General features: G+C 35.9%; 1 protein-coding gene across 7 annotated transcripts in view; it reads right to left on the minus strand.

Annotated features, from left to right (window-relative positions):
• SLC4A10 (solute carrier family 4 member 10) overlaps positions 1 to 26,562 on the minus strand; it is a 262,715-nt gene that overhangs the window by 42,779 nt on the left and 193,374 nt on the right. For all 7 annotated transcript variants that reach the window (XM_037044586.1, XM_037044585.1, XM_037044584.1 and 4 more), the window contains 4 exons: positions 23,508 to 23,682; positions 22,790 to 22,923; positions 22,145 to 22,390; positions 1,942 to 2,047 (listed from right to left, as the gene is read on the minus strand). In XM_037044586.1, the coding sequence (XP_036900481.1) occupies positions 1,942 to 2,047; positions 22,145 to 22,390; positions 22,790 to 22,923; positions 23,508 to 23,682 (661 nt within the window). The remainder of the gene's footprint in view (positions 1 to 1,941; positions 2,048 to 22,144; positions 22,391 to 22,789; positions 22,924 to 23,507; positions 23,683 to 26,562) is intronic.

Consider the following 26,562-nt stretch of genomic DNA (forward strand, 5'->3'; position numbering starts at 1 on the left):
ACAGAACTTAAAAATAAGCTAAACACAGTGCTACATAATCTTTGATTGCAACACACTGTTCACTCTACTCTGCTTGACTCTAAAACTTCTAATAGCTAAAGTCAACTCATGGCAAGCCAGATCCACTGTTCTGTGAGTCTTGCAGCTATATAGGATGAATATTATTATTTAGCATTAAGCTATTCAGAGAATATAAAACACATAGAGTAAATTAGCACATCAAATAATTTGGAGATGGGACTACAGGGGTTTTTGAATTGATTCTTTAGAGATGATATCCTTATTGTTTACAGAAAAGAAAATAACAGACGGAAGTTACACCACTGCATGGATCAACCATGGCATAGTTATCAGTGGTCATCATTACATGGATGAGCGAGGGCTTGGTCTAAAGAAAATGACGAGGGCAAAAATAAAGGCAGTGAAAAATAAGTCAAGATCACATTTTAAACAGAGTGTAAATAATTTTATGTTGATTCTAAAGAAAACATTTAATGAGGAAAATTGACAAAATAGGCAATAGGTTAAGTGCTCTTACAAAAATCCTGTTTATATTTAAACGTTGCTGAGAGAGTAGACTTTAAAAGTTCTCATCACAGAAAACAAAATTCTGTGACTACGTATGGTGGCAGATGTTCACTAGACTTATCATGGTCATCACTTTGTAATACATACAAATATTAAATTATTATGCTGTATGCCTGAAACTAAGATAGTGTTGTATATTAATTATACCTCAACTTTAGAAAATCACATTTAGAGTTTTATAATTTTTGTGAAACAAAACAGATTCCTTCGTTCCACTAACTGTCTCACTTAGTAAAGTGATATGTTTCACAAAATGAACTAGAATTCACACAGTTTTATGCTGATGTTACAATGCGATTTGAGCTTATACAAGTAGGTAAAGTAGAAAGAAGCAGCTTTGGATCCTAATGTTTGTAACTGAGGAGAATAAAAAAGAAACTAGGTTGATTCAGATTTTTAAAATATTCATAAAAAGAAGAGCCTTTTCAATTTTTTCAACTGTTAGATTTGACATAACAGAAGTAAGGAAAGCAAATACAGATGAAAAAACAAGTGCACAAACATAAAGATAGATTCCTAAGAATGGAGAAGTATAGCTGTGAGAGAAAATAAACCACAAAGCAGAAATGAGCAAAATAGAAGTTTTTAAAAGATACAGGATTTAAGGTGCAAAATATGTTGCAATCCTCTTTCCTGAGCAGGAGTTAAGAAGAAAATAAAAGAAATCTCTTCCTGCCCTGGCTGGTGTAGCTCAGTGGATTGAGCACGGGCCTGCGAACCAGAGGATCGAGGTTTGATTTCCAGTCAGGGCACATGCCTGGGTTGCAGGCAAGAGGCAACCATACATTGATACTTCTCTCCCTCTCTCCTTCCCTTCCCCTCTAAAGATAAATAAATAAAAATCTTTAAAAAATCTCTTCCTGAAGGAGGTGCCAGAATTTTGTTAATAGATTGACTTCTGTTCTTCCCAAAGACTTCAATATTTACAATAAAACACTAAAAAACAGCCCCTCACTATCAGCATATTCTGAAGAGCTGGGCCAGTATTGCAGAGCAAAGTAAAAGAGTTTTGGTTTCTTTACACAGAAGCCCAACTTAATTCTGCCACATGGTTTCATGCAGGTCAGCACCGTTCTCAGTTAATATGCCTTCAGTTATTCTATTCATATTCTGCTGTGTATGTGTGCTTTTATAGCATTTCAGACCTACTGACTATGAGAAAAAATTTAATAATAAAAAACCCCAGTTTACTGATGAATACTTCAATAAAATTAAGAAAAAAACCAACACTTTTATAGTAATATGCATTAAAAAAATTTGCATTAGTGGTGGTAATTCATTCACAATGTTAACAAAAGCCCCAAAACTGTAATGCAATTCAAAATATGACTTTTTTTTCAATGTCTCACTTACTGACACAGTTAGGTTCTCCCAAATTATGTCAGAGGCAGAAACGTTGGACTCCCTCCATTCCTTCAGTGTGTCATTGCTGGGATTATGGGGTTCCACACAGTTACACCTGAAAAGGCAAAATGTGCAGTTTGTGAAATGAGCACCTTTTTTGTCATTGTACTCTAAGCAAACGTGGAATATGAGTCTTTCTTCCCTAGTCATGGCCTTCCTCCAATTAAGAGATAAGAGGTTAGGTCACCCTACACTATTCTGGGACAGACTATTTACAAAAAGCAGAAGAGACGTATTGCCAGGGCACTAGACCTCTCTATAGTATTTCCTGGGAAGAGGTCATTTCCTGTCCCAGTCAGAGAGAGTTTTTTAAAGTAAAAGTTAGAACACGGGGCTTTGGGGACTTTTCAAATCAGCATGCCTTCTAGACTTTGAAATGACCAATTGCCTCTAAATCCTAAATCAAGAGGAAAAAAATACTAAACATCCAAATCTGTGATTATAATTTACTTACTTTTTAATATTGTAAAAACATACCACCTGAAGTTGCAGTTATTTAATTCATATTATAAAGATCATTAATAACTTTTGCTATGTAACTCAAAATTAAAGCTAATTTGAAGTCTAGATATCTCAGGACATATTATTTTTATTCTGATAGCCATATTAAATATTGAACAACCAATACCCATAAGGTTTTGAGTATCTACTACACATAAAGAGCCATAACAATTGCTGGGTGGAGATAGCAGCAGAGAGAAAAGGAAAGAGTGATACTATTATGTAATGGAAAATGGTTTCTGATCTCATGTTCTTTATAACTTTACTAACCAATGAGAAGACACAAGAAAAGATGACCAATAAATTAAGGGCTTTAGAAAGTTAACTTTGATTTACAAGTGGTTTATTTCCAAAAATTCATCCACAATCCTACTGCTTGTTATTTGGAAAGCTTTTTCTTATAGAAACATTGTATAAATGGTGGTTGGGCTTCCAGATTAAGCCACATAATGTTGTGTAAGACGAAAATTAGTTGGACTGAAGTTACAGCGGTATCAACAGAACTGCAGGACCTAACCACCACTTCTAACATTACCCCTATAGGAAAATATCTTCCAGTTTCCACCTGGTAAATCCGTCTGCCTAAGCAACAGTCCCTCTTCTGTCTTCAACATCAGGAACTGAATCTGTTTTCTTTACCACTACTCACTCATCACTGAACACTCAAACTTGAGTGTCTATCACTGACTGCATGAAGCTCCACCTGACTTTGGCAGTATGGACAGCATGGTTCCTGCTCTCGCTAAAGGAGGTTAGAGGATTCCCAGCGGGGTTCACTCAGAGCTGAGCCTCTAAGAGGACAGATGGTTCCAATGAGGAACTTTGTGACAGGATTTTAAGGGAATGGATATGCAAGCTGCATATCCACAAGTAGCTGCAATGACCTCTATGGCAACAGAGGAAGAAGCTATAGCAAAAGGGAAACAAATGTACCTACCAAGCCTTAATAGATGTTTATCAAGGCAAGCTATTCAAAGCTACAGGTTCCTAGGTCCCAGATTGGCCCTATGTAGTCATGGAAGACAGGCCTTGTGTCAGCAAGCTCTGTTCTTTACTGGCTGTGTGGCCACGAGCAACTTATTCAAGCATTCTATTGTGAAGATTAAGTAACTGGATATATATGAATTACCTGGCATGTATTTAGGAAGTTTTGAAACTGAGGCTGCTATCATCATGATCACAATCAGTATTAATCCTGATTCACTTTTTCAGTCTTTCACAAAATGTAGTAAAACTATTAACTTTCACCTTGATGTAACACAAAAAGAACACTAGGCCTTCTCTAATGTTCTGACGCTCTCTTCATTTTGCTTCCAATGTGTTAAAGAGATGTAAACTCTAACCAGCATTAGAAGAGTTTTGCTACCATTGCTACGAATCTACAGGAAAAAAGTTCCTGTTCAATTTTGGTTCTGGGTCATTAGATCACCAGATAGTCATTAGTATATACGGTAAAATATACTAAAGATACTATGTGCATATAAAGAGAATAATTTATTTAAAAATGTAAATTATTTTTAAAAGAAATAACACTAAAGCCATTAAATTGCTGAATATTTTCTAAAATTCAGAACCAGATCTAGCTTCTGGCTTAAAAAGAATTGAACTCACAAGCTTATTTTCTTTCATTACCCAGAATTCATTAAGCAAAGGAACAGCATAAAAATAAACATGCTGGAAATGTCAACAAAAGAGATATGTAAACCAATGGAATATGAAAAGCAAGATGTTTAAAAAAGCCAAACAAAGGAATAATAGCAATAATAGTACTTGTACACATAATCCTTAAAATACTAGTATTATGCATATGAAAATATACAGGGACAAGTGACTTGGCCAAGGTGACACAGCTAGGAAAGTCAGAGCCAGAATTTGAAACTAGGCAGTCCACTTTTAAACACCAGCTGCCGTGGAGGAGGAATCTGGCCTACCCAGTAGAATCCCAAAGAGTTCTGGGCTCAGAGAAAGGCTCACACGCAACAAAGAAGTAAAGTAAGAGTTGGAGCTGAAAACACAGGAACTAACTATTGTTTACCTAGGAAATCCTCCCTGCAGTACTGCATACACACGGACATGACTTCATAGAATGGATCAGACTTTTCTCTCAGAAATACTATGAACAGCATGAGGCAAAATGATTGTGAACCTAGAATTCTATATTGAATCACACCATCAAGTTAAATTTAAGGGAGAATTTTTTTAATGTTGATATTTTGTAGATTTTACTGTTTTTCTCTTGCATGCATTCTTAATTAGAAAGCAAATTAATAAATAAAAAAGAAGTTATATAATGAGGAAAAGAGTAGATTCTAAAAGATTACACACAAGAAACTGGTAGAATAAGTGAACTCTGCAAAGTTGTGGGACAAAAATCAATAGATGAAAATCAGTTACACTAACAATGAACAATCTGAAAAGAAAATTAAGAAAACAATCTCATTTATGATAACATCAAAAAGAATAAAAGAGTTAGAAATAAACTTAATCAAGGAAGTGAAAGGCAACTACCCTTAAAACTATAAAACATTGCAGAAAGAAAAGAAAGAAGACAAATAAATGAAAGATAAAAAAGTGTTCATGTATTGGAAGACTTAGTGTTATTAAAATGCCCATACTACCCAAAGTCACCTACAAAGTCAATGAAATTTCTATCAGAATCCCAATGGCATATTTCATAGGAAAAAAATCCTAAAATTCATATGGAGCCACAAAGGATCCTGAATAGCCAAAACCATCTTGAGAAAGAAGAACAAAGTTGTTGAATGCCTTACATTTTCTGATTTCAAAACATATTACAAAGCTACAGTAATCAAAAGAGTATAGTACTGACATAAATACAGAGATAGAAGAAAAATACAGACATTTTCTGATTTCATAACATATAGAACAATAGAACAGAATAGAGAGTCCAGAAATATACATACACAGTCAGGATATTTGACAAGGACATCAAGACTAGACAGTGGTTAAAAAAGAATAGTCTCTTCAACAAATGGTGGATATCCAGCTGCAAAAAAATAAAATTGGACCCTTCCTTATCTTACAGCATGCAACTCAAGATGGATTAAAGGCTTAAATGTAAGACTTGAGTCTATAAAATTCCTAGAAAAACAGAGGGAAAAGCTTTATGACATTGGTCTTAGCAATATTTCTTGGATATAACATCAAAATCACAGGCAACAAAAGCAAAAATATACAGTGGGACCACATCAAACTAAAGTTTCTGGATAGCAAAGTAAACAATCAACAAAGTGAAAAGTCAACCTTTGTAATGGGAGAAAATATTTGAAAACAACATATCTCATAAGTCATTAATATCCAAACTATATAAGGTGTTCCTATAACTCAACAGCAATAAAACCAATAACTTGATTAAAAGGGGGCTTACACGACTATGTCTGGCAGGGCTGTAATAAGGAGTGAAGACCCCAGATCTGGGACCAACTGGCTAAGGTACAATTGCTCAGCAGCTGCTCAGAAGCATTCTCTTCACTGATGTATTCTCAAGGAGCTCAGTGTTTCTGCTCATGGAATTTCCATTTTGCTGGAAAACAGATGTTGACCACCAAATCACCTTGAATTAGGCAGTGCTGCTTTCCTGAGCAAGTATTCATTCCAGTGACTAAAACCTATTGTGCCAAATGTTCTAAGAAACTAGAAACTGGGGTGTATGCCTACATTTTTAGTGATGGAAATCATAGATTAGTTTGGTAAAATACCCTGTTTTTATTGAGAGAACTTATTTTTATAAAGAGTAAAAATACAGCTGTATTAAGATTATAAATAGAACTGTATCTCAATGCCTAAAGGAGATATATTAGCACTTATTAAAACTATGAACAGAATCCATCTTAATGCCTAAAGGAGATGTTAGCAATTATGAAAAAATATTTCTCTGTATTTCTGAGAACTTTCTGTTGTTTCCCACTCTATTTTCCAAAAACAAAGGAAGTCCTTATGTTTTTCCTATTTTTGTGTTATTTGTCATTTGTGTATGTGTTTGCAATATGGCTAGAATGGAACTTACAAAAAAACTCTCAGCTTGGATCTGGCTGGGATGACATACCATATTTTTTTATCTAAAGGATCTATTTTTTCCTTTTTACTTTATACGCACTACATAAAAACTATTTTAAAAATGTATGAAGGCCTGAGGTTTTCCGGAGGTCTATTCTAAAACACAAGCATTGATTTTATCAGGATGCTTTCTTTGTCAGCTTTGCTGAAGGGGCAGGTTAGTCAGTGATTCCCAACCCCTCTCCCTTTTTTATTAATACCACCCACGATCTTATTTATTTAATAAATCCTGAGTTCTGAGTGGGAAGAGAAGTAAAGCCTCCATTCAAAAGTAATATCAAAATGAATCTTGACTCTGCCCCTTTAGACCTATTTGAACTTAGGAAATCACACAACCTCTTTGAGCTTTTATTAACACATTTTACATCAAAAACTATTATCATAAGTGTGCAGCATTGTGTTGAGGCTTTAAAAGGGCACTTAATGTAAGTAAAACTTCCAGTGCTATTCCTAGAATGTAGTAAATGTTCACTATAAGTACCTTATATATTGTTGTTCTGTGGGTTATAAAATGCTTTGATACAATATCAAATCTCAAATCACTCCCATGAGTGGTGGGACAGGTGTTTTTGTGCCCATTTGAAAATGAGAAAGGGCAGCTAAGCAGCAGGTTGGTACCATGGAAAGGATGAGGTAAGACAGGGGATTTCTGGTCTGTACTCACTGTAAATGGAGCCCTTGGGAGATGGAGTAGGCAAAGGAAATTCCTTTAGTTAACATTGCCTAGTTCCAGTCTAGCTGTATTCTGCATTCTGTACAGCCACAGCAAGCATGATATGAGGCACTTTGTTTTCCAGTTTGATAGTTTGATTTCTGTACGTTACAAACGGAGGAGACAGCCATATGTGCTGGTAGAATTAGATTTGAATGCAGGTCCTTTTGACCCTGAAACCTCTGCTCCTTCCGTTAGTATATGCTTCCTCTGGATGTAAGTCTGTGCCATTTCCATCAGCATACCCAGATGAACGAGACGGCTCCCAAGCAAATGACAGAATCTACATTTTTCTGTGTGGGCTGCCTCGCTTCCCCTTTCACAACCTGTCTCCTCTAAGATATTCCCCCTAAAACACCCAGCAGCCCTGTCCTCTCATTACGATACCATGCCACCACTCTCCAGACTCCCGTTTCTCAGTGTCATCTAAACCCGGCCCGGAAGGACCTCCTTCACTTGGCTTGTGTGTGCGCCATTCCCTCAGGGTCCTGGTTTGTTTCTCAGAGTGACTGTACCTTGTCATGCCAAAATGTGTCACTCCATTCTTAAGAGCACACCGACATTCTCACAGTGCTGTTCAGAAAATACTAAGAAATTTGTTATAAAAATGGTGAGTTCATAGAAAAAGTTTTTTGGAGAGTCAGGTCTACTAGTGGACATTAGCCACCTGTGCCACCTTTGTCAAGACTATCTTTTATTAGTTACATTCCTCATCAGTGAACAAATTTCAAAATGGAAAAATACATTTTTAATCTAAAAGATACATTTTATACATCATAGATATCATGGTAGCCAACCAACAACAAAATCATTACTGTTTCCTGGGTAAGGTGAACGTGACAACTGCTCCCTCAAGGAAACAGGCGCACTGCTTCTTCCTCAGTCTGCACCTCTGACCTGCGAAATCGCAGCAGACAGTTCTCAGAGGCCGCACCCTGGGGCAGGAAGTAGGAAAAAGATCTCTCTACCCAACCCTTCCTTTGTGGGTTCAAAGAAGGCTCTAGCTATTTAGATCTTATGTTCTTAAATGTCAAAGGCAGATATTCTAAATAATCAATAGTAAAATGAAAAGAAAATCCACACTTTCCTCTTTTTCACCTATACTGATGAACTTAGTCACATAACTCCAATCCAAAACTACAAAAAGAAGAGAAAAGGAAAAGAAAAAAAAAACTAGAGACAGCAATGTAATGAGATATAAAATTTGGATTAATTTTTCTGTCAATTTCATGCAAAGTAATTTTTAGTGGCTCTAGTCATAAGATGGAAGTATTAATGCAAATGTGTCTTTAGGTACAAAAGTGCTTAGAACGCTGGACTTTTGTTCTTTAGCCAATCTTCACATACTAAGTCAAATCCATGCACTTAACCTGAGCGACTTCGGACAAGTTACTTAACTTCTCTATATTTGTTTTCTTAAAGTGGGGATAATGATAGTAATCAATTTCACAAGATTATTACAAAGATAAAATGAGTTGATATAAGTGAAAGCACCAGGATCCAGCATAAATAAATCTTATGTCAGTGTTAAGTATCGTCATTACTGTCGTTGTTACCATCATTGTTATGGGACTGGAAAGTCCAACAACCCAAAGGCAATAGAATGGGTAGCATCTGCACATGCCTATATTTTTAAAAACGCCAGTATATAATGTCAATAACTTTGACTTATGGTGTTGGATTGTTTGGCTTAAAATACGCTCTTCACCAAATACTAATTTTTACTGTCCCCCCACTCCCCCAAATGTGTGTGTGTTCTAAGCCATCTTGTTTATGTAAATGACTACAGAGTGATCAGATAAACATTATAATTAAATGCCCTCATCCAAAAGTCTTTGCTTTGGTTTCAAGGCTAATGGAGGTGATCAGTCTTCTTTCCAGGACAAGGGCCCATGGCTGTCTTCTGGAAAACATAATTTGGTAGAACTCCCTTCAACATTATTACTAATTTTAGTCCTGGGTTACAGATGATCCCTTTTTGTCTTTGTAGTTATTATTAGTGCCTTCCTGTCTGTGCTGAGCAGTAATGGTTTATGATTCATTTTTCTTCTTTGAAGTCTCTTTATTGAGTAAATTAGCCCCCAGAGTGCTGTGTGGCAAGCTAGGTATTAATATTGTATATGGTATAAAATCAGAAAATTATGATCTATCTGTGGAAGCCAAACATGTTTTTATGTCTATTCTTTTTTCTATTTCAAGAGTATTTTGAGTTAGCAAAATAATAAAACCACACTGTACAATATATATAAAATAAAATAAAATCTTTCAGAGTCTTTCCATTAATTAGTATAATTTTTGACATATTTCTTTCAGTAGTTCTCCTTATGTTTTCAACATGTCTATGAACAGGCAAGGTTTTTCAGCCCCTCCAGTGGGCTTGGAGGAGCAGTGTGACCGGCTCTGTATTGGGTTGTAGGAGAGTAATTCTGGCCGTTCCATAGAGAACAGCCTGTGGGAGAGCAAGTGTAAAGTCGGGAACACCAGTTGGGAGGCAACTGCAATGATCTAGACAAGAGATTATAGAGGTAGAGAGGGTGGTATGTAGTGTTTAAAGTTTATACAGAGAGCCATTATATTTGTTGAAAAGTCTGGGTGGGTGAGAGAGTCGTCAAAAATAAATCCATAGGTTTTTTTTTTCGTCTGAACAGCTGAAAGGATGGAATTGCCATTAGCAGAGGAAAAGACTTCAGAGAGTTTGCTGTTACAACTACAAACATAAATAGAACTAAACTATAAGCATTTACTCAGTAAACTAGTTTTCTCGGGCTGCTATACCAAAATACCACAGACTGGGTGGCTTAAACAATCGAAAGTTATTTTCTTACAGTTCTGGAGGCTAGAAGTCTGAGATCGAAGTGTCATCAAGGTTGATTTCCTCTGGGGCCTCTGTGTTCGGCTTACAGATGCTACCCTCTTGCTGTGTCCCCGCACGGTCCTTTCTATGTACGTGTGCATTCTGGTGTCTCTTTGTGTGTCCAAATTTCCTCTTCTTATAGGACACAAGTCAGATTTAATTAGGATCTACCCATATGACCTCATTTAACCTTAATTACCTATTTAAAGGCTCTGTCTCCAAATACAGTCATATTCTAAAGTACTGAAAATTAGGGCTTTTACAAGTGAATTTTGACAGAACACAATTCAACCCATAACACCAAGTGACAGGATTTCAGAGTGAGTCGGACCCCCTCTCTTACTCCCTAAAGTCTGCTTTTATAATTGAAAACATTTTTACTAGAAGTGGTTCATTATTTTAAATACAAAAATGAAATCTTTTGAAATAAAACTAGTCTCTTACTAATCAACTTAGAGCAAATTTTTATAGACTGTGAAGACACCAGGTAGGTACCGATGCAATGAAGAGATGAGCAACATGGTGGGGTGAGTAGAAGCAGCAAAACCGGCCTCAACAGAAACTGCACTGTGACTAGTAATGAGCATTCATCCCCAGAACATATTTTGTTACCCTTCACATAATATTTGAGCAGTCTTACAGAGAAAATATTTATAAATATTTAGGTGATATATAAAAACTACTTTGCCTAAAACTGAAAGCTATGACAATAGAATGTTTTCACAAAGTAAACTTCCTTCTTTCCAAGAGTTATATATAAACACCTCTTCACTTGATGTTTTCCTGTTTGTTAAATAATAAAGATAAAGTACATAAGCTGAACACCTTATATAACCAAGAATTGAATTTATACATGGAAAAATTATTCTAAGCTAACTGAACTTGGCTAGCTCTAGAAACACTGAGCAGAAATAGTGTTCATAGCAATTAACATAATAACTTCCATAGTTAAAGGGAAGTGTTTCTTGTTCCAAAATAAGTTACTAGCCATGGCTTTAAGCGTTCTTTTAGCATGACTGAAACTATAAAGTACACAGTGGTGATACTTAAAATATCCAACAATTAATGAGTAATGTGGCAACATTTTACATGAATATTAATTTGCTCAAAATATCCCCCAAAGAATGATAGATACCCTGTATAAAATTATCAAATCATATACGAAGGGTCAACACTGGCATTTTATTAATCTCATAAAGAATTCATGACAATATGCTGACCAGGTGAGATCAAGGTGCATGCAGAATGAGATCACACCATTGAACAGAGAAAGCACAACACTGAGAAATGTGGGCTCTACTCTTCGGCATGCCTATATGACTATTAGTAAGTCATAAGCCATTAAACTTACTCTATTAAATCGGTTCTACCTGCTCCATAAGATTTTAGTAAATGTAAAGTGATGTATTTAAAAAGATGTTTTAATTGTTACTTTCTCCAGAATTAAAACTTTAATTTAAAAAATAAAACTTGAGTGTACTTATTTTATCTGATATTTAGAAACTGAAACTGCTAGCCAGTCGCCAGAGCAATGGTTCACAACTCTTTATAGCTTTGTGTTTCTATTTACTCTGTCAAATAACTGCATGTTTCATTATTCATTTTTTTCATTTACAATGGGTTTTAAGGATATAAAAAATCCCATGGAAATTTTTGGAGACTATTTTATTATAAATACCTGCTTAAAAAAAAAAACCATTGCTTCTTTAAGCTTTCTCTGATTTTCTTTGATTGCATGTGTATCAGTGGTTGAGAAACAATGATTTAAAAAACATTTCAAGTCCAGCCGTGGGAAGAACCATTAAGAAGCTGATAGATCCCACTATCTACAGGCAAATAATGCTACTATGTGTCTCAGAAAAGCAAAGATGAGAGGTACCATTTTTTCAGTTGCACATATGGACATATATAGAAAAACATTTATTGGGAAATATGGGCAAACATTTCATGCGTTTTTAATTGAAAAAATGTATATACCATGGGTGCTTCACTCTTTTACATATCCAAATAAAATTTCTGGAGGAAATAAAATTAGCCTGATATTAATCATTCTCTCTGAGAAGGGTCATCACATCTTAACACAGTGAAATACTGTGTAGTTGATATGCAAACACATGACTTACGGCCATCAATGTATTTATTTTTTTTTTAATTTTACTTAAGAGAAAGGTAAAGAGGGGGAGAAAGACAGGGAGAGAAACATCATTGTATAAAAGAAAGTCAATTGATTGCCTGTCGAATGCAGCCCAGCTGGGGACCAGGCCCACAACTTAAGTATGCGACCTGACAGGGAATTGAACTGGCAACCTTTTGCTTTGTGGGACAACATTCAACCAACTGAGCCATGCCCAGTTAGGAAATTCAATGTATCTTAAGGAAACTATCAATCCCTGTTTAGTACTCTCCCTCTAATATGAATGTTCATGCAAATGTTTTGCCTTTTCATACCTATTTGACAAGAAAGTAGGAAAGATAAATATATTTAAGGTTTGCCAATCTACAGTTACAGAGAAAGAAAATAGCAGCTGGTAGGAGGTAGATCTAAGAAGTAATATTGTTACAAGACACTTAACAAAGGCTTACTAGTGTCTATTAACCCCCATATTTCTCTGGAGGCAGAAAGATGAAGAAACAATCTTATAATTGAAAGATTCATAACTTATTAGGAACAATAAGGATAAACAGGTAAATAATAAACTTATACTGGATATTATTGCTACTGGAGATAAGACTTCATTAAAACAAGAATTTAGTTCCAAAGCAGAAAGGGAAAACAAAGTTAGCAAGTGTTTGGATTAAGAATCAATAAAAAGATGGTTGTCAGAAACTTATTTTTTGAAGAATGATTTATTGAGAGCTTACTATTATATTTGTCTGATTCTAAAATGAAATGCAAGAAACATTTCAGAAATACAAAATGATGAACAAACACGTTCATTTTATGATACATGCCAAGCACTTTGCTGCCACAGGGGTTACAAAGGTGTGCCTGCCTAACAGTCATGGAGATTGATCTAGTGGAGTTACACACACAATACACAAATAATAACATAAAAATACAATCATAAAGTTATGTTGCAAGCAGTTCTGGATAAACTTAGTCAAGTGTATATGTAGTAAAAAAGTGATTAAAAAGTTGAGGCACAGGGGTTTCTCTAAATCTGAGTTTTACTTTTTTTTTTAATTAGTCAGGACTGACAGGTCAATGAGCTTTGATAACCTCCCTTTCCTCCTTTCTCCCCACACCTCCGATCAGCCATCAACGTCTGGAGCTGGGCTGCAGGCTGCAGGCCCGCATTGCTTCCAGATGACTCCTCCGCCGTGCTGGCACCCTGTCTAAATTTTCAGTCAGAACCAGTTCATGAATTGAGTTTGTATATTTTTATCCCACAGTAAGATTCTCATAACATCTTAAGTTTATTCAAAATTTCTACTTGAAACCTTTAAGGGTAGTGTTAAAGATACTACAAAACAGTGCAATTGTCTCTATTGGTCAAACATGATTCATCAGATGATGTCAATTATATTACAACATGTTCAGGTCATCGATATGCATTAAGTATTACTATATTCTATACTATTATGCTGGGGCTACAGGAGATAAAATCGTTATGTTTTCTGCTTTTTAAAGGAGGCTTCAATGTAGTTAAGAAGATTATAAAAATAATATTCTTCCATGAGTATAAAGTCAGACAGTAAATAACATTTATTCAAAATAAATCATTGTCCTGGGTTATGTAGAGGAATGAGGCTGAACAACAACAACAAAAAACCCCAAAAGATGGGGGGGGAAGCCCTTCCCATAACCTAGTAGTGAGATCACACTGGATAACAGCTTGGCAATTACTGGATATTATTCAATTCTAGTAATGCTAATAGTATATTGGAAACTAGGGTAATAGACCCTCCTCTTCGCTTTGATCCAACCAACTGCCAAGAGTTAATACAATCCCTAATCTTTCTTTAGCTAGCCAAATTTGAAGGTGTTAAATTATTACAATATATTTGAAGACACATTTCATCTCTTATGAGCAGAATGCTTTACTCTATTTTTGCCATTTCTTAAAAACAAAGGAACCTAGAAAAAGTTATTTCCACAAACTCATTACTCATTGCTAACTTGACAAATTCAGCTTGATCATCTGGTGAAAAGTACATATTCTTGAAACTAAACTGATTCTCTTGACACTTGCTGTTGGCACAATGAAAGGAATGCTACAGCTTCAAACACAAGGTCTACATATTACCACATTATAATATTTGGATGCCACAGGTACAAGGCGTCCCAGTCTTAAAGAAATTTACACTTTGTTAGTTGGTTGACAAAACTATGAATTTAAGATCTGCATATAGGAGTCCTAACTATAAATAATTATCTTTGAAAAGTAGATGAGGTCTCTTTTTCAACATCTTACACCAAAGCAAAATATGTGAGTGTAAAGTCATGTTAAAATTGCAAAGGTTGCAACTCAGATGTACTTCATCCTAGCTTTGATATTTTCTAAGAATTTGTCTCACAAAACATGTGAAAGCATGAGGCCAGCAGCATAAGTGGAAAACTCTAGGTGAGCATAAGTATAATGACACTTAAAACCGATTAGGTCACAGTAACAGGAACAGAAAACCACTGAAAGTATCATGTGAACTTGATGAAACACAAAATGTTTTGTGCAAAAGTGTGAGACTATACACTAAATTGTCATTATTGTTAGCAGTAACTTCTACTTATTTGCTTTAATGTACATGACTAAAAGTATGCTGATAAATTCATGCATTACATGCAGAGCAAAAAAGATTCATTTTGCTTTTCCAAAGAGCAAGCCAATGGCAAAACCTGATCAGAGTCAGTACACAACACAAGTGATTCAGGAAACGGGTGTGAAACAAAACAGAAGACAGGGCAGCAACCACATTCCCCAAGGAGACTGTTATTCTCCATGTTTCCCGTAGACGCATTTCAGGTCCAGGAGACATTAAAACCTCACAATTCATCAGGATGAATACATTTTTCCATGCCTCCTACCTCCTCAATTTTGGTTGAGAAGAGCACTTGGGCAATGGAACACAGTGATTAGCCCACATTCCTACTCAGCCTTCTAATAATTAGATTTCAGATGTGCACACTGTGATAGAGTATAAAATATAACCTGGAGAGAATCTTTTTAAAAAAAGCAGAGATGGAAACATAAAGTAAGCCAGGGCCTGTGTTCTCTCATCCTGATCTCCATAACAGGCAGGAACCATAGACAAATCAAGCAATATTTTCTTTCTCAAATTAGTCTCTTAGCATTTGTTTTACTTAACCCCCACATTTGTCTTGATATCATCACTCTTTGATTCCTGGAATATTGCAACGCCATGTTTATCCACTCTGTTTCTATCTCTATCTGTTTCATTTCTATCTGTTTCTATCTCTTATCTCTCTTTCCTCTGTGTCATTTTTAAACACACACAGCTCTTTTTTATCACAAATTATCATTCTTGTGGCTTTATTGTCTGCTCATAAGGCACTGTTTTTCACTTTCCTTGACACCAAATTGGCCTATGCCTACTTTTCTCATTTCTTTACCACCTACTCCCGTCTCAATTTTTTGCAAACTGGCTTCTATTCATGCCTCTCCTCTCCACTCAACAGTGTCTTACAGTTAACAACCACCTCTCTTTTTTATTCTCTTTGATCTCTATACAAATCTCTAAAAATTTCTTGATACAGTGTTGTTCCTTGCCTTCTACAACCTGACATTATTTGGGTTTATTCCCCCTTTTCTGCTGCCTGTTTTTAATTTTTTATGTCGATTACATTTTTTTTTCATTCTTCTACCTTCAACCTGTGACCATTACCAGGGCTCAATCCTTGCTTCTCTGATCTTTTTCCTCTCTAGACTAGGGGACTTTAAACTGTGACCCTCAGTCTGAAGTACATTAGGAACTGCCACTAAGGGGACAGGGGACAGCCGGAAAGGTGGATAACTGCTGCCTCCACAGCACTTCAAAAAGAAGAGTTCTGCTGTCACCTATTTTATTTGTTCCATATTCTTTTTTGAGAGCTTATTTGTATTCATCCGTGTACTGAAAATAACATTGGAGTTATCAAACCTAATTCTCATTTCTCATTTTCCACTATCCATATGACTTTGAACAGACACTGCAAAGCGCTGATGAACTGCTTGCCCCCGGGCCTGTGCCACTCCCTCCTTCTGAACCTCTCTGGGGCCCTATTCCTCAGCTCCGTTCTGACTCCTACTCATTTTTTGGTCTTCTATGTCACTTCACCCAGGAAGTCTTCTCTGAACCCCAAATTTGAGTTAGGTGGTCCTCTGGTGTGATACTATAGCATTCTGTACCAATCCCTTCATTGTGTTGTCTCTTTGTCTGCACTCCCTATTAAACTGGAAGCTCATTGAGAACAGAGGATTTTTCATGATTTCCGTAGCACCTGACATGATGTCTGGCATATAGTAGGTTTGAAAACCCAAGCAGAAATAAGTATACATCCTAGCAAGGATATTCAAATTAGGAGACACTGCTCATTTTGCAATTGAAGATAAACAGAAAGGCAAGTATCCTGTTACCACTCATTCTGATCACACTGCTCTTCCCAGCTGCCTGTTTGCTGAGTACCTCTGACACCTCCTTCATCCATTTCCAAACCCTGCTCACAGCACTCTCACTATTTGCATTCGTTGGGAAAGTTATTTTGTGTCCACTCTGATTTTCTTGCCCCAAAACAGAGGTGTTCTATAAAGCTATCTCTGAGACCAAGAAGAAGCACTAAAAAATCATGTTATTTTCCAAAATGAAACATTAAAAGTCATATGGTCACATCAATAGATGCAGAAAAACATTTGACAAAATCCAGCACCCTTTTATGACAAGAACTCTCAGCAAAGTGGGAATAGGGGGGAGATACCTCAACACACGCAGTGAAAAAAAAAGTATTTTCCTCAAAATCAGGAAAAAGACTGGGATATCCACTTTTACCCCTCTTACTCAACATAACACTGGAAGTCCTAGCCACAGCAATCAAACAAGAAGAAATAAAAGGCATTCAAATTGGAAAGGAAGAAATAAAACTGTCATTATTTGCAGGTGACATAATAATATATATAGAAAATCCTAACAATTCCACACAAAAAAACCCACTAGAACTGATAAAGCAATTCAGTAAAGTAGCAGGATACAAAATAAGTATTCAGAACTCCATTGCATTTTTATACACAAATAATGAACTACCAGAAATAGAAATTAAGAAAATAATACCAAAAGGGTAGCTGGTTCAATTCCCAGTCAGGGCACATGCCTGGGTTGCAGGCCAGTTCCCAGTGGGGGCCACTTGAGAGTCTACCACATGACGATGTTTCTCTCCCTCTCTTCCTCCCTCCCCTCACCTCTCTCTAAAAATCAGTAAATAAAAACTTAAAAAAAAATTTTTAAAGATTTTATTCATTTATCTTAGAGGGAAAGGGAAGGACACAGAGAGAGAAATATCAATGTATGGTTGCCTCTCGTGCGTCCCCTGCCGGGAACCGGGAACTGGCCTGCAACCCAGGCATGTGCCCTGACTGGGAATCGAACCGAGATCGTCTGGTTCACAGGCCCGTGCTCAATCCACTGAGCTACACCAGCCAGGGCCTTTTAAAAAAAATTTAAAAAAAAGAAAATAATACCATTTACAATTGCATCAAAAATGCCTAAGATTACCTTTAGTCAAGGAGGTAAAACACCTATACTTTAAGAATTATAAGAAATTTAAAAAGAAATTGAAGAAGATATAAATAAATATAAGCATATACTGTGTTCATGGATAAAAAAATTAATATCATCAAAATGTCCGTACTTCCCAAAGCAATCTACAGATTCAGTGAAATTCCTATCAAAATATCAATGGTGTTTTTTGAAAAACTAGAACAAATAACACAAAAAGTTATATGGAACCACAAAACAGCAATCTTGAGAAAGAAGAACAAAGTTGGAGGTATCACACTGCCAGATATCAAACTATACTACAAGGCTATAGTAATCAAAATAGCATGGTGTTGGCATAAAAAGAGGCATGTAAATCAATCGAATGGAATAGAGAGCCCAGAAATAAGCCCATACCTATATGGTCAATTAATCATTGACAAAGGAAGCAAAAACATACAATTGGGTAAAGACAGTCAGTTCAATGAATGGTGTTGAGAAAATTGGACAGATATAGGCAAGAAATGAAACTAAACCACCTTGGTATATCATATACAAGTATAAACTTAAAAATAGATTAAAGGCTTAACTGTTAGTCTTAAAACCATAAAAATCCTAAAAGAAAATATAGGCAGTAAAATCTTGAACATTTCTCTAGTAATACTTTTTTGATATGACTCCTCAGAGAAGTGAAACAAACAAACAATAAAACAAACAAAACCAAATGGGACTACATAAAACTAAAAAACTTTTTGCACAGCAAAAGAAACCATCAACAAAATGAATACACGATCTACCAAATAAAAGAAGATATTTACCAATGATACATCCAATAAGGGGTTACTATCCAAAATTTATAAAATATTCATATAACTTAATATCAAATAAATAAACAATCCAATTTAAAAAATGGGCACAGCATCTGAATAGACACTTCTCCAAAGAGGACATACAGATGGCCAGTAGACATGAAAAGGTATTCAACATCACTAATCATCAGAGAAATGCAAATTAAAACAACAATGAGGTATCACCTCACACCTGTCAGAATGGCTACCATCAATAAATCAACAGACAACTGTTGATGGGGATGTGGAGAAAGTGCAACCCTTTTGCACTGTTGGTAGGAATGCAGATTGCTATAGACACTGTGGAAAACAGTATGGAGTTTTCTCAAAAAAATTAAAAATGAGACTTCTTTATTACACAGTGATTCCACTTCTGCGCATATGAGGTCTGTCCAGAAAAAGTCCAGCCATTGTTACTATAACAAGAACAGTTTGCGCAACACTGATATGAACGGAGCCAAGGACAGTGGACTGGAATGTGCATGCATGAACAATGATAACTTCACTGTACCAGTCAGGGGGTATGGTAGACACTGATGAGTGAGCATGTGTACTGTGTTGCCGTGGCATTCAAAATTACTGAGCAAGTAGAGCAATGAATCTATATCAAATTTTTATATTAAACTTGAATATTCCTCCACAGAAAACATTTGGGTGATTCAGAAGGCCTTAGCTATGGGCAACTTGTAATTGGCAGCTTCATCACAACAACATGCCTGCTCAGACATCACATCTCATGAAGAGCTGTTTGGCAAAACATCAAATCACCCAGGTGACTCAGCCCCACTACTGCCCAGATTTGGCACCCTGCAACACATCTGGCTTTTCCCCAAACTGAAATAACCTTTGAAAGAGAAGAGATTTTAGACTGTCAATGAGATTCAGGAAAATATGACAGGGCAGCTGATGGCGATCTGAATTGTGTGAGGTCCCAAGGCGCCTACTTCAAAGGGGACTGAGGCATCAGTGCCCTATATACAATGTTTCTTGTATCTTCTTCAGTAAAAGTCTCTATTTTTCATATTATATGGCTTGGATACTTCCTGGACAGCCTCATCTATCTGAAGAAACCCAAAACACTAACTCAAAAAGATATGTGCACCCTTATGTTCACTAAAGCACTACTTACAAACCCACAATATGGACACTACCCAAGTGACCATCAATAGATACGTGGATAAAAAAGTGGTGGTACATATATATAATAGAATATGACTTGGCCATTAAGAAGAATGAAATCTTACAACTTGCAATAGCATGGATGGACCTAGAGAGTATTATGCTAAGTGAAATTACTCAGAGAAAGACAAATACTATACAATTTTACTTGTATGTGAAATCTGAAGAACAAAATAGAAACACTCATAGATATACAGAACAGACTGATAGTGTCAGAGGAGAGGGGGTTGAGGGTATGGGTGAAAAAGGCGAAAAGATTAAGAAGTACAATATAGTACAGCACAGGAAATATAGTCAATAATATTATAATAACTATGTATGGTGTTGGGTGGGTAGTTGAAATACTGGGGGAATTACTTTGTAGAGGATATGACTGTCTAACCAATATGCAGTAGTACATCTGTAACTAATACAAAATAATATTAAATGTAAACTGTAATTAAAAATAAATAAATAAAACTATTATTTTCAGTTCTAGCATTGCATCTTTCTTAACAAAATTATAACATTGCACTATTTTGGTCTGATTTCAATTATTTCAACTTCCTCTAATAAAAGAGGAAGATAATAAATCTTCAAAACATTTGAAGCCATATCTAAGCAGTTAATGAAAACATTGGTGGTTGATGCAGAGGTTATAACTGCCTCATAAATAATATATTGTTTCAAGTATTTGCTATATAAAAATGTATATGCAAATGCAACAAAACATTCACAAATCAAAGAAAGGACTTGTATTGGGCTGGCCAAAAATTTGTTTGGATTTTTTCCATAAGATGGCACCAGTAGCACTTAGTTGTCTTTAACTTCATTTAAAACAATTTTCTTAGATTGTATTATGACAGCTGTCATATCAGCAGGCATTTTTTTAAAAAACTTATCAAAATTGGTGAATTTTTATGTAGCCATTTTAATATTGAAGATGGAAGAAAATACATAACATTTTCAGGATATTATACTTTATTATTTCAAGAAAGGTACAAATATAACTGAAATGCAAAATAAGATTTGTGCAGTGTATAGAGAAGGTGCTGTGACTGAATATGTCAAAGCAGTTTGCCAAGTTTCGTGCTGGAGATTTCTCACTGGACAACACACCACGGTCGGGGAGACCCCTTGAAGTTGATAGTGATCAAATTGAGACATTATTGAGAACAATCACATTATACTACATGGGAGAGAGCTGACATATTCAAAACATCTAAATCAATAAAGTTATTGGTGAAAATTTGAAATGTCTCTTATGTTTTATGGAAAAAACAGATTTTTTAGCTAACCCAATATAATGTCCACACACAGTATAAAATACAGACTTTGAGAAATTCTAAACTACTGCATGCTAAAACTAGAAAGAACAGTAGTAGGTCCCATCCCATTTTTAATCCTAAACTGTATATTAACTTCAACAGGCCATATCTGAGTACTTCTATCATAAATGTCATAAGTTCTAAAAGCAATATTAAAATTGTTTTAAATTGGGGTTATATTGGTTAATAAAATTATATAGGTTTAAGGTATATCATTCCATAACACATCATCTGTACATTGTACGGTATGTTCATAAGCCAAAGTCATGTCTCTTTCCATCATATTTCAATTCAGCGATTTTTGTTTAGGTTTTTATCATTTTCAAACACCAGCCTAATACAATTTACACCCAATGAATCTCTTTTACCTCATTACTCTAAATCTGAAATCTTATATTTTCACTATTTCCTTTAAATTATACTAAATTTAAAGGGCCCTGATCCCTAGTTGGTGTGACTCAGTAGATTGAGCAATGGCCATTAAACCAAAAGGTCACTGGTCTGGTTCCCTGTCAGGGCACATGCCTGGGTTATGGGCCAGGTCTCCGGTGGGGAGCATGTGAGAGGCAACCAATTGATGTTTCTTCCCCTCCCCTGCCCCTCTCCCTAAAATGAAAGAAAAATAGAACTTATTTTTAAAAAATTTAAAGAAAATTCCCTGAAACAACCAAAATCCTATATATTTTGCAAAAACCAAAATGCCTATACAGCAAGATTGACCTGGGTTCACAATCTACTTAATAGGGGATCTTTGACGAACGGAACCCCTAAAAGCTGTTCTTGGCAGAGTTGTTATATTGAGAACTCAAGTATCAGATGAGTGGCTGACTAGATAACTTTGAAAACCCTGTTCAATTCTGAGTGCCCAGGATTTAGGTGATGAATCAATTTAAGGCACTCTATCTGCTGAGTAAGTTCCTCATATTTCTTATAACAATAGCAATATTTGTAAAAAGAAAAGCTCAGAGCCAACAGGGGAAACGGTACTTACGAGTACTGGGTCAGCAGTTCCAAATCATTATGCATGTTGATTGGATATGCTTCACTGAGTTCAAACAACTTCTCTAGGGCTTCATAAATGAAAATGATGCAAATAAGAGAAGCAAAAGCTTCTTCAGTAAACCGAGTGATATAGCAAACAAGGGAGCTTGCATCCGTGGCCACAAGTATGATACATAGGGTTGCAGTCCAAAGTCCAATACTGGCTCTTAAAGATAGGTATGACAGCCCATATTCTCTAGGAGGAGAAAAAGAATAGTAGAAAGAAGGTCACTTACCAGCCTGCTACCATTTGAAACAGATGGAAATAAGTCTAATTCATGAAGTGCAAGTAAATAAGCTTCACATCCCGTAAGTCTCTCAACTCATGACTGTGGCTAAAGGGAGCATTTAAGGGGATACGACTAACTGGGGTTCTCAGTGTTGAGAACTGAATATAATTTTTTACAAGCATTATAAAACATTATACACAAATCTTTTCACTGTTTCTTCATTTTCATGGAGAGACAAAAATGGCAAATGCAATCAAATCAGCCACTCCACCTCTCTTAGCAAACTGCAAATGTGATGTTGGGAGAACTATAAATACAGTAGTGAAACAGAAAGGGGCTAAGGGCCAAAAGTATATAACACTTACTTGCAAAACTTAAACAAAATCTTTTCAAACACCAAAACTGGTCCTGTACTGCCTAATATGGTAAGAGGCTGTCCACCGAAGAGAGAATAGGCTATCCCGGTCATGGATGCCCCAAAGAGAGATTCGATTGCACTCTGTGTAGAGATATAAATTATGTCATTATCTAAGTCGTACAGGCAACCATTATAACTAGGGAAAGATGCTTAAAATACATGGGGATATTCTTTTTATTTTGCTATGAAAAGCCTAGCAACCTTGGGCAAGATGTGGGATAAGAGAATAAAAAAAGAGGCAGGCAGTTAGCAGAAAATGAATGGCAGTGAATAGGTGTGTGGCTTCTCCACCTTCCTTATCTTGCTTTTCTTTTGCTTACTAAAAGTTTACATATTTTCTGATAAGTGAATGGACAGAAGCATGGCCTATATAAATGGGTTATAGACCTCCTGTGAGGTAAGAACCACAGCCTAAAACTAGCCTAGGATTGGGAGCCAGAGATTAAGGGAGAAGCTTGTGTAAGACTCAGATTTAATTGTTATGTGATAGTCCACTTGCAGATTACCAGGTTCACCAGCCATCCAGGAAATTTACATGATGCTATCTGCCAGACCATATATTAGATCTGTCTTCATAAAGGAATCCAAAATAAATGCTCACTTATCTAACTACAAATCTCAAAAAGTGATGAATTTCAAACTTCAGAGAAAAGCATAATACATACTATTCGACCTTCAGTGGCTTCTCCCAGCAGTCCTCCAAATGTGATGACAGGAGACATACACGCGCAGTAGAGAAATAGAAAAGATGCTAAGCACTGCAGGCTGAAAGCATCTCTGAAGTCACTCCAGAAGTATGGAGCTTTTCTTTTGATATCTAAAATAAGTCCCCCAAAAATCCTAAGACAGGGGGGAAAACACAATAGTGAAATCCAAATATAAAAAACATACAAATCAAAATGCTCATTACCTTTGTTGCCAGGTCAGAGTATAGGTTTTCCATCAGCCGAGATGAGACCCAATATTAATTAACCTGCTACAATGTATTGTCATGGTCTATAGGGATGGCTTTGCACCTCTGCTTCCTCAGTTCCTAGCCAAACATTGTGTCAACAACCAAAAAAATCCCAGGTTCTCTCAAACAAGGTTCAGAGCTGTTCATCAAATTTCAAATGAGATTTAGAATTACTCTAATTTCTGTGCCATTTCTACATCAACTTACTGCTAAACTGAGGCCTACTATTGCAATTGTTGGCAGTATTTTCTAATTACTCGCATTGTATTTAATAAGCATAGATGAAAGTGACAGAGGGAAAATAAACTGGCTTTTTTATACTCCAATAGTGAACATAAGCCTATAAAAAAAACAGTGTTTAACCAAGACTCCAGTTACCTAGTCTCTCTGCCAAAAAATAGAAATAAAAAATAAACAAACAAAAACCCTTACCCGATACTGTTTCAGACAAGCATCAAAATGGCCTTTGAATGAGACAGACAGGTTCCACAGTTGTTTTCAATGGTAGGTAAAGGCAACTAGGAGGAGAACTTATAACTATCAATTTGAACTCATTATTGCCTAAATATATCCCAGTGTCTGTCACTCACAAGACAATAATGACTTCACTTGGTATAAATTCATTTTTTTCAAATATATCCAAAACCACCATGGAACACTTGAAAGAGGGTTGGGGGGGTGGGAATAGTATTAAATTGTGAAATGCTGCCTAATATTTGAGGACTATAATGTTTCTGGCCTATTAGGAATAAGAACATTAAAGAACAGATATTCTCATTCTTTGAACATTTGATAATACCATACAGATGTAACACAACTATGAAAAGCTCTCTGTGCTTCATCAAATAAAAACTCCATGTTAAAATGAATGAGACTATAAGGTTAAGTTCCTACATGGAGGTTAAAAAAGTACCTATTCTATGTTCCAATATACTGCCAGTATGCTGAATATACTTAAATGATAGAAAATATTAAACTTTTGTTATTTATTTTCTAAATAGAAATATTCATTTGCAAGCTAACAGTCACTTCCAAAATGACTGTTCTCTTGAGAAACACATTTACTTTGCCTTATAACTATCCATCTTCAGTAACTAAAAATTTTGAGTATTATCTTTAATTTCCCTGAACTGGCTGACATGCACATAGCACCACCATATTAGTAACTTTCTCACTATTACGTGATCGACTGAATCGCTTTGCGCTTTCCTAGTGACTTCTTCCATCAAAGGGATATGAAGTAGGAAAGGGTGAGAGGGTAGATTTTTAATTGAAAAAATAAAAAGGACATTTGAAACTCAGAAACTCTTGCAGAGAACCTGTGAAATTCACACACACACACACACACACACACACACACACACACTCCATCTTAGGTTCCTCTACCTGCGTTATATAAAAAATAAGCTTTTTTAAAAATTTTGGGGATCATGTATGAATGATCTGTTAACTTGTCAAAGTCACAATTCAAAGTAGATTTGATCTGCTAGTCTATTTATTCATTCATTTCTGATTTACATCCCACCTAATCCCCAAAAGAATTTGAGGTGGTTATAAACTATTCATTAGTAGTTAATATTTATAGGCTTGAGAGCACTTTCTATTAGAACACTGTACGTATTAGACCATACATTAGTCTATAAATAGCTCTTATATTACTGTGTAATAATGTGCTTTTAGCGGCAAAAATCTAAATCCGGAAGTGGGAGGTCATTACAGAGAACAGTGCAAGAGCAGCCCAGATCAGATGTACACCAGCAACTCCGGGAGAGCAGATGAGTAATGGATACTTCAAGCCATGTCAGCAACAGAATCTGTGGAAGAACTCTGGAGAAGCGAAGATACCGGATATTGGTGACCTGGGAGGATTTAGGAAGCAGTAAGGAAAAGTGAACTTCGAAAAAAATCTAAGCTATGTGGCGCGTTACACCTGAGAGAGAGAAAACTATTACCACCAAAAATAAAAAGACAGCATTCAAAAATATGAAAGCAAACAGAAGGAGTAACAATGCTTCTAGTACAGGGAATAGGAAAAAATTGTTTGAACCATTTCAAATAGGTGCGCAGTCTGAGGAAAACATTAAAGGACATTTCCTCAGAGACAAACATTGATAAAAAGAAAGAACAGAGGAGAATTAAAATGCAGAGTTGTCAGAAACCAGGAAGTCAGCTTGGAAAACACAGTGAAAACAGTACAAGAAATGGCCTCGAGGGGAAGGGAGTACCGAGCCTGCAAAGCCTTTGCAATTGCCTTCAATTATAATGGAGGCTGTGTGCACATATTCTCTGAAGAGAGACCCACCCAAGGGTTTCTGATTTTCTGCTCACACATTGCTTGGAGAGAGACAAGCTGTCAAAAAACCATAAAGAACCATTTTAAGAAATAAATTGAAGCTTTCATCTCGTCAAAAATGTGTGATTAGAAAAATAAATCATATAGCTCTTTCAAATTACAATCATAAAAATAAAAAATACTGTTATATACATCCTACTTGCATGTAGTGAGACAGAGTCTACAAGACTGAGTTCCTGGTATTTATTTTTATTTCCATCTTGAACTTGAAGCTTTCAATGAGCTCTTTTGGAAGAGACAACTGACAGTTTTCTTATTCATTCTAAGAATCTGTGAATGCATTTTATGCACAGCAAAATAAAAGAGTGGGTAAGATAATATGGGATGGTGTAGACACTGTTCTGACTCAATAATAATGACAATCAGTAACTACAGAGAAATAAAATTAATTGGCATTATTACTCCCAAAGAA

The sequence above is a fragment of the Sturnira hondurensis genome, unplaced genomic scaffold (genome assembly GCF_014824575.4).
Source record: "Sturnira hondurensis isolate 20B ecotype Veracruz unplaced genomic scaffold, ASM1482457v3 Scaffold0004136, whole genome shotgun sequence".
In the NCBI taxonomy this organism is placed as follows: domain Eukaryota; kingdom Metazoa; phylum Chordata; class Mammalia; order Chiroptera; family Phyllostomidae; genus Sturnira; species Sturnira hondurensis.